The following is a 9,826-nucleotide window of genomic DNA, read 5'->3' on the forward strand; positions in this document are numbered from 1 at the left end:
CATAGGGCAGTTTTAGGCCCAGGGTGAGATTTTCAAAAGCACCTAAGTGACTCAGGAGCACAAGGTCCATTGACTTTTAATGGGACTTTTGCTCCTAAATCATTGAGACATTTTTGAAAAAAAAAATCACACCCCCTTTACTGCCCAGAAACTGCAAAACACCCACCCACACAGCCACTTAACTTTACATATACAAGTAGCCCCACTGAAATCATTGGAACTATTCACATCCATAAGTGTTTCCAGGATCAGGGTCTGAGGAAAAAACTTCCTAAACTGCCACTATTAAATTTAATGACAATAATCAGTTTGCCCAAGGCAGCCTTTAATATCATTGACCATGAGGCTTCTTGATCTGCCTGTGAAGCCAGGCTGGAGTAAATGGTGTTATTTAAGCGGTTCTACCATTTCCTCTCCAAGATGGAGGCCAAGTGCTTTCTTGAAAATAAAATATAGTCTGAACATTACGTTACAGATGTTTGAAGAAATTGCATAAGTGGGCAGGTTTTTTAAATGTTAGAAAGGGGCACTGTGCAATGCCCCGAAAGCTCACAGCTGCTAGTCAGTATACAGACCACAGTCATGTACAGTTTGTTGCCCAATAGAAAGGACTGGGATAAGTGAGACCACGTATACAGCAACTTTATAAACTTCCTAAGCAGCACGGAATCTTATGCATGCGGTGAGGTAAGCAGCTTCTTTCCCTGAAACTGAAATACTTTTCAACTTGTCACCACAGAAGCACTTTATGAAATGTTAATGCTCGCTGTATAACAAATTCAGATACGGATACTGGAGATGCACATGTGCAATAGGAGACCAGTAAGTTATGGGAGTCATGGCAAGTTGCTCTTTGAGACAATGGCTAGTTCCTGAAAAGCAGATAATCTTACAGGTCCTGGTTTGCTTGGTCTTACACGATTCTGTAACCTAAAGGCATCTTGGCCCAGTTAGTACTTGGATGAGCACCTACTTATGAATCCCAGGTGTTCTAGGCATTCAGCTTTTCTGCAAGAAAAACTGATATTTAAAAATGAAGTAAGCTTTTAAAATACGTTTTCTATATTTGATCTTCTGTCTACTGTGAGTGGGCAGCATAATGCAAAGGGGACGGATTGGACTGCTGCTATCTCTACCTCTCTCACCAGGATTTAAAAATCCATTTTCCCCAGGCTAGTAGGGACGTGGAGAGCATGAATGGGCTGAGTGGTGTCAGGGAGCAGAGACAGTAGGGTGGTTGGCTGCTAAGGGAAGGGAGTAAGTGTGGAATCACAGCAACACAGAGGCAGCCAGTCCTTTTAGACATTAGAAAGGCAGGACCAGAGCACTCCTGTATCTTCAGGACAAGAGGCAGCAGAGTGGCATCTCCCCACTTCTCTTTAACTGGGTGAACCAGAAATGAGCCTGTAAATGGGTAGCTGCATATGGGCACATGCAGGACAGGTGGGTATGTTGGAAGATGTGGGTCTGGGGAGTGAGGGGAAGGATGTTTGCGGGGAGGGGGAGATAAATGAAAACAAAACACAGAGCGAGAGAAGAAGATATCAGAAATCTAGGGGAGAAGCAAAAGAACAGAACTCAGTGTAGGGAAAGAGAGGAAGCTACTCATAACACAGAAAAGGTTACAATTTAATCTGTAATAGCAAAGAATATGTGGAACAAAGTCAGGGAGGGGGAACAGGGTCCAACAATCACAAGATACTGCGTAAGCTGTGCAATAAGAAGCAAGCTTCACATTTACAGGAATAAGAAAAGGAGTACTTGTGGCACCTTAGAGACTAACCAATTTATTTGAGCATAAGCTTTCGTGAGCTACAGCATCTGATGAAGTGAGCTGTAGCTCACGAAAGCTTATGCTCAAATAAATTGGTTAGTCTCTAAGGTGCCACAAGTACTCCCTTTTCTTATTGCGAATACAGACTAACACGGCTGTTACTCTGAAACCTGTCATTTACAGGAATATCTTTTTCCTTTAATTAAACTGAGGGAAAGAGTCTCAAACTGTGGCCTATGGACATGATACTGGCTCTCCTCCTTGTTTCCAGTGTCTAAATTCCAAGCAGTCTCAGCTCGGCCACTGGCCTGTTAGACAACTTTGAGCAAGTTACTAGCCCTTTCCACGCCTCAGTTTCCCCATTTGTAAAATGGGGATAATAATATTGACCTCCCTTTGTAAAGTCTTTTGAGAGCTCTGAATGAAGGTATTATTAATTGTATTAAAAGAAACTAAAAATGTATCATACTTAGATTACACAGAAAACTAACAGGGATATTATGCAAGTGGAGGTGACAGCTCTCAAGAATCTCAGTATTAAAATATGCTCCCCACTATGAATGAGTTTGAGACCACTGAACTGAATTTCATGAGTCCCTCGATATTCAGCATTTTCCTTAAAGCCCCTGCTTCATATGAGTACATTAGAATCTTAACTTTCATTTCTAAAGAGAAAGTATGTTTTTAGCCCTCATGATTGAAGAGAAAAACATGAGTTGAGTGTAACCCAGAAGTTAAAAAACAGAAGGCAAATAAAAGGAAAGCAAAATTATTAATTAAAAAAAATCCAATCTTTTTTTTTGGAAGAAGTGGGGGTGTCTTAATGTTTAAATGCTTTGAGCTGCTAATACTGGGCAACTGTGCTTGAAAAGAGCTCATCGGAGAGCTAGCCATCAGTTAAAACAGATCATGAATTCTGGGAAAGGATTTTTAAGTTCAAAATGACAGGTGTCGCTGGAGTAATCTGTGGCAAATAAGTGTTACAAGTAAGTGGGAAGCCCTCAAATAGGGCCAGCGAATTATCAGGTATCACAGATAATCAAATGTACCAGGGGTCACTAGTATTCTATTGCCTCAGGGCTGATTTTGTCTGAGATAAAAGTTGGTTTGGGAAGAACTATCCTGCAGTTCCAAACTCCTGTAATCTTTTGCCTGCACTTTGTTCCTGGAAGTAATTCACTAATGGAAAACAAACAACAGAAGAGGACTTTGTTTAGTCTAATTGCCACATGATTCAACGATCAGCTTCCTCTTCTTTCATATCTAATACCCTAAAGCCAATGAGAGTAGGATTGGGTCCTAAACTGCCTGACAGACTGTAAAATAAATATGTAAATATGATTTAAAACAGGAAATATGCTTCCAAATAATGTAACCCTCATATATACATGGCTGCTTCCATTATTATATTGGCTACTCCCATCACATATACTGAGATCACAGAAGACAGGTTGATGGTATTATAAACCATGACAATTCCAAGCAAAATTATTTATTTATTAAACAGATATTTATTAAACAGACTTTCCATTTAGGAGTTGCAAAAAGTGATGGTTTTGTCAGATTTATTGCTGTTAGATATTTTGTCACTTTATTCCTATCAGATGTGTTCCAGTCCAGGTGTGTAACCTATTGTTTAACAAGCCAATACACAAAAATGTAGGGCTCCTTGTGTATATACATCCACCATTTCCCAATAAAAACACTCCATCATAAGAAGCTAAGGGCTTAAGCAGTAAATATTTGCTTATACTAACAGATATTCCTGCCCCAATGTAATCACTGTACTCAAGGTGATCAGCTTTGTCACTACGTGTCAGTTTCATACCAGGAAGTGACACAAAACTGTATGCAGCAGAGTCTGAAAAACTTTGAAATGTGGCTGTAGAACAGTGTATTAATTTAATACAAATGCACCCACAAGAAATGCAGAAGTTCTAGTACTACTGCAGTTTCACCCTGGATAGCTGTATTATTTAGTGCCCCACTAAAGAATATTGTATCATTTGCTCATAAGGGATATTATTTACAGATATGCAACTATGCCATATCCGTGCTTAGGTCAGAGTCAACTGTAACAGAATACAGAAGAAGGGGACCATCAACAACAAAGACTTACCTTGTTTAGCAGTATCTGAAAATGTACTGACATTAACATTGGATAGTTGGGCACAGTCTGACTCAGTATGTAACTATCACCTGCATGAGTGTGTAAGGAGGCCTATCATCCCCCCTTGCAAAGTTGCATGCCCAAGGCTCAGCTCATTTCTGAGTCCCTCTGAACTCTAGCTGTCTAAAAAGGACAGGGTGGCAGCAGGCCACTGGCCAGCCCTCACTCCCCCTCCCCCATTTCACACAGCCAGCAGACCTGGACAGGCAAAAAGGATGGCAGCCTGCACTGTACCTCCCTCGCTGATCTGACTAAGCCATCCAAAATGCCTCCTGGGGGTTCTGGCTGCTGCTTGGCCCTTCTGCACCCACACCAGCATGCCAGATGGTGTGTAGGGCATAATCCAGCCTACCGTATTTAGAAATCATTGGCCTGATTGAGTGAATGGAGCCTGCCCAGCACCGCACACAGTCAAAGCCCTATATTTTGCCAGCAATCAAAGCTCACCAAGTTTAACCATACCACTTAATAGAGCCACTGGATTCCTTTCAGCGATGATCTGACATTAAACCTCACTTGACAGCAGAACAGAAATAATGTATTTTAACAATGAAGGACCTACAGCATCAGCCCCGCAGCTTGAAACAAAGTTTTATTCAGGGGTTTTGGATGGGAGGCGAGGGGGAGGAGGCATGGAGGTAATACAAATACCAGCATTACCAGCTCCCATTTAGAGACATCTGTTTTGCTGCAACTACACAATAAGGGTTTCAATCACATGGGACCATAAAAAAATCCAAACCTAAAACTCAAACTGGCATTTAGGTGTGAAGTCATATGCCTGTGTTGTGTGTGTTCAAACAACTTCGTCAACAGGATATTCCTGAGGCTACACAATTTCAGGTAGGACTAACAAGAAGAGTCATTGGTCAGACAGTTGTCTAACAGTTCTTTACTACACTCCACCCTCTGCGTGCCTTCAGAGCGCCAACATTATTTTAACATGGCACATAATATACTATCTGATTTATCAAGGACCCTGACAAGCAGGGTTTCAGCAAGACACAAGCATTTAAAGTCAACCTTACATGGAACCTGAGGAACTGATGAGTGAGCATTTCTGAGACATTTGTTTTTCTATTCTGAAAACTTTGTGGGGCAGAAACACATTTAGAAAGGCTCTCCTGATTTACAGGCCAGCAGTAATTGCATTGCAAATTCTAAAGGTTGGCTAACAAAGAGTGAAGGTCACAGACAGCAGCTCTCTTCAGCACCTTGCTGGGTTGGGTGTACATAAATACTGTAGTGCTGGTTCCTTAGTTAAATAATCTCAGGCTCTCAATAGGAAAATTTTGGTTTCTTTGATCCCAAGACACCATCAGAAGCACTGCCAAAGCCATCTAAAAAAGGAAAAAGAAAGCCCTGTCTACTTGTGTTTAATCTAATGGGAGTTTCTTACTCCAGTAGTCATTATGTGTTAGTGCTTCCGCCCTACATTTTCCATGGTGCTGCTGGCAGAATTGTCTTTTGGAGGAGATGTAAGACTAAACTCTTGAATGCTAGTGGTCATTAAAGATCCCATTGCATTTTTCGCCAGAGTATGGTATCCTGACCGAACACCAACTAGCATAATTACAGTTAACCTGAATCCCTCTCCCCTGCAATTTCAATTGGACTTTATTGTTCACTCCTTGCCCCAAAATGCTGTTAAATTGTTGTACACTATAGAACAGTTACGTTCCTCCCTAGAGGTGGTTGCACTTCAATGGTTGATGAGGTGATGTAAACACTCTATTAAAATTATATGTAAATATTTTGTCAACAAACCACTTTGGGATTCATTATTATAAGACACAGTGACCTTCTACAATTCTATCACTTAAAAAAAACCTCAGTTGCTCATATTTCTTTGTTGTAAATAGACACCAAACGTTTTTGTTTTCCTTTGTTAGGTACATTCTATTTGGACATACGAGGTCCGCTCAAAAAAAATTCCAACAATGTCCATAAATTAGTTAATCCTAGTTAGTTAATTCCATAGCAGCCTCACTACAGCTGTAACCTTGTCTGGCATGGAAATGTACTTTACAGAAAGATGGACATGATGTGAAACCTCCTTCCACTTCTACACATTGAGAAAGTTCAGATCTATATTGATGCTTGGAGCCCTGATTTTAGAAATGCTATTTAAAAAGGGGTTCTACCATGAAAAATGACTAAGAAACGAGGCCTTTCTGTAACCAGAGTCATAGGTCATGTCAGATTTAAAAAAAAGAAAAGGTAATAAACACTTAGTTAGTACTGCAGAAACAATACACCTCAGAGGGAGTGCCCTGGATTCGACTTTGGCTCATGTTAATTGTTAGCCAAATTCCATTTACAGAATATTTATTGCTGGTAATGCACAAACCAGAAAGAATTCTGTTTCACTTTCAAGATGGCACGTGGAGCTGGACACCATCAGAGACAGGATACTGGACTAGATATCTTGCGGTAAGAAGACAGACTCAAGACACCATCTTTACAAAGTCACTTTTCAGAAAGTACTTGCACAGTAAGCTCCCAATGACAAGTTAATCATCTACAGCAGGATCTTCAAAAGTGCTCAGGGTTGGCCTAGATCTGAATCCACTGAAACTTAATAAACTTCATTCAACGGGAGCAGAATCAGACCCATATTAAGTGCTTTTGAACATTCCACCTTTAAAAGTTAAATCAAAAAAACTTTTCCACGTAAACTCCTTATCTGAAATATGTCCATTATGTTTAAAGCCAAATACAAATTCATATGAAACAGAATCTGCATATGATAAATTCAGCAACAGGAAAGGATGTGGTCAAAACTAGACTGACGTAGAAACTTTTTACTAAGAGCTTACTTAAATATAGAGAAAAAAAAAAGAGCTAGATTAATATAACTGTTTTCTATTTCAGATTAAACTATATAAATGTCCTGATTCTATCTGCAGTGTTCCGTGACAAACGTGCCACCCAAATGAAAAAGCATTTTCCTGAACTACATGCACACTTGTAAACTTTATATTTGAACATAGATCATTCAGCCCTTCGACGTAAGTGTGACACACTGACTACAGTAAAGTTTCACATGATAAGGCTTTTTCATTTCTTCAGAGATGATGAAATGTGCCATCCCAGGGGGATACACAAACAATTAACGAATGTATCAGGGCAATTTTTTAAATCAATTTTTAAAGCTGGGTCAACTTGTGTGTGTGGTCAATTTCAAATTCAGGAAATAAAAATACAATCCCCCTCCCAACCTAGGGAAAAATATTGCAAGAGGAAAATCTTTTGCCATGCACCTGTTTTCCAACCAACTCTCTATCAATTATAAAGAAGACTGAAATGCTTTAATGCCTGTCAAACAACAGTAACGCACACTTTACCTTCAATAGGAAGACACATTTAATTCACCAATAATGAGGCAATCTGCATATTAGGAAACTGACCTGTCTATTCAAAAGTATTGATTTCCAGAATACATTTAAATGCAAGTCAACTCAATTACAGTAATTTAAGGTTGGATCTTGTAACACTACACAGTTTTCATTATCCCTTAAAAGATTACTTACATTTGCAACATGATTTTGTTCAGAAAGACACCATCTACCAGATCCATATACATAGTCAATTTGTCTTCATTTTCATTCCCTAATGGTCCAAATGTCTTCACCTGTCAGAAAAAATAGCAGATATTTTAATAATCCATCACAATTTTCTTACAGACTAACCTAAAACTGCACACGTCCCAAGACTCACTAGAAACCATCTCCAACCCCACCCCTGCCAAAGCAGCTACAAATTGAGCAGTTAAACAATCCCTGCACATCTTCCAAACACAAAAGGCTCATCTGTGAATAGGCTTTCTGACATAAGGGGATGGAAGCAGCCCTGCTGTAAAACTGTTGATGTCAACAGGGCTGAACTTGTTTACACCAGCACCGAATTTAAATCTAGATTGGATGTTTTCCTAAAAGATCTGCTCTAGGAATTATTTTGGAGAAGGTCTCTGGCCTGTGTTACACAGGAGGTCACATGGAGGATCACAATGGTGCCTTCCAGCCTTGGAATCTATGAATTTGACCAAAGCTTCTTCACACCCTTATTCTCGCTGCTTACACATTTTTTCCCTTCCTCCAGCAAGAACTGTGCACCTGTGTCATAAAAGCAAAGGACAGTGGTTCGTATTTGGGGACTCTGATCACCAACAAGGACAAATATTTTGGGCTGAGGGTTCTCAGGCCTATTTGACAACATTGTTCACATTTAAATTAAAAGATTGAGACAGATTCTATTAATTTGACATCAGCCACTGGCTGGGAAAGAAAGCTCCATGCTGCCATTGTACCAGAGCAAGAGTTACACCATTCCAGATCGTTTCCCATCCCCCATTCCAAAGGTGGGGTTTGACGCTCCCCATTTCAGAGCCACACGGTTCTTTTTCAGATTTTGCAAATTATTCATCCCAGTTATTGATCTCACAACACTTATCTACAGTTCATGTGACAATCATCTCCTGGAAGGTATTTTTGCTTTGGGCCTAGCATTCAAGCCTCCAAACAGCAGGTAAGTAGCAGCAGAATAACTGGATTCCTGTTTGCAAGATGGTCCCCACTCCCTCCCAGGTCAAAGTCCCTTTTCTTCTGTGCCCCTATTGTTAGCAGCACCTACGAACAAACGGTGTTACAAGGGGAACAACCCGCTAGCTCTCAGGAAGGAAAGTTTCTTTTTGTTTTGCGCAGATCGGTTGGAGATCCCCGGACTGGTCGCAGTCACTTGCGGCAGCTTTATTTAAAGTAGAAAAATAGAGCTACTTTGTAACTGCACGATTCCTGGAGTAGACAGTTGATATTAATTGTTATTACTGAAAATAACCAGGACCCATAAACCTGTTCCCCTGCCAGCCGCCAAGGCGGGGATAATTCAGCCTGGCCCAGAGATCTCTCTGCAAGAAGTTGCTTTTAAGAATCAAGAAGCGGTGCTGGTTTGTGTGCGCAGCGGAAGCGGGAGGCTAACCTGCCCCCAGCCCCGCGGCCAGGTGCTCCCTGAGGCGCGGGGGGAGCGGGCAGCCCCCTCCCCGGGACACAACACGTCCCAGACCCTGAAACAATGAGGCTCCACTTACCCAGGTCACCAAGGGGCTCTGCAGGAAGAGCTCCATGAGCTCGGAAATGGTCACATCCATGTTCCCGGGGCTCGGCTCACAAAGGCAGCGTGCGAAGGGCCGGCTCGCTCACTCGGGAGACAAAGGCGAGGAGCCCATGTTCCGCGGCGCCAGCGCCGGGCAGGAGTTGCTTAGCAGAGGGACAATGCGCGGTCCATCCCCCCTTCCCCGGAGGGCACACGGTGCGCGGGGCCGCTGCCTCTGGCTGCGAGTCCGCTTCCCAGGCTGCCCCGCCAGGGATCGGAGCCCCCCGGCTGCAGGCCGGTCCCTCCGCCCGGGAAGGGCTCGCTAGTCACTCCCCCGGCAGGCTGCGGAGCCCCGGAGAGTCACTCCGCACAAACTCCGCGGCGGCAGGTTACTCAGCGCGGCAGAGGCGGATTCTTAAGCGTGCACTGGGGGGAATCAAAGGAAACTCACGAGCCTCGCTGCAGCATTGTCAGGGGCGTGCGGGGAAGTTGGGTGCATTAATAATAATAACAACAACAGAGCACGGCCCAGAATCTCCCCTGCGCTCGAGAGAGACCATGCAACTCGCAGCCCCTCATGGCAGAGCGGGCGATACAGCGCCCGTCGCTCGGCGACTACCTGTAGCAACTAGGAAAGTCCCTGCTCCCGCAATTAGACAGGCGGTGGGAGGGGGCGGTAAGGAGGAGCTTTGACAGGCATCGCCGGCTGCAAATGGGAGGCTGGAGGATGGACTGAACCTGACCAATGGGAGTTGCCGCTGTTAAGTTTGGTGCCTGCTTTTACTTCGGAG

General features: G+C 42.7%; 1 protein-coding gene across 2 annotated transcripts in view; it reads right to left on the reverse strand.

Moving 5' to 3' along the window:
* CCDC88C (coiled-coil domain containing 88C) overlaps positions 1-9,670 on the reverse strand; it is a 125,860-nt gene extending 116,190 nt beyond the window's left edge. For both annotated transcript variants that reach the window (XM_084631736.1, XM_084631737.1), the window contains exons 1-2: positions 9,031-9,670; positions 7,478-7,578 (exon numbers count right to left, since the gene is read on the reverse strand). In XM_084631736.1, coding sequence (XP_084487862.1) covers positions 7,478-7,578; positions 9,031-9,090 — 161 coding nt within the window. In that variant the 5' untranslated portion in view covers positions 9,091-9,670. The remainder of the gene's footprint in view (positions 1-7,477; positions 7,579-9,030) is intronic.
* Between the last annotated feature and the right edge of the window lie 156 nt (positions 9,671-9,826).

Source organism: Lepidochelys olivacea (genome assembly GCF_965140295.1).
Source record: "Lepidochelys olivacea isolate rLepOli2 genome assembly, chromosome: 6".
Classification (NCBI taxonomy): domain Eukaryota; kingdom Metazoa; phylum Chordata; order Testudines; family Cheloniidae; genus Lepidochelys; species Lepidochelys olivacea.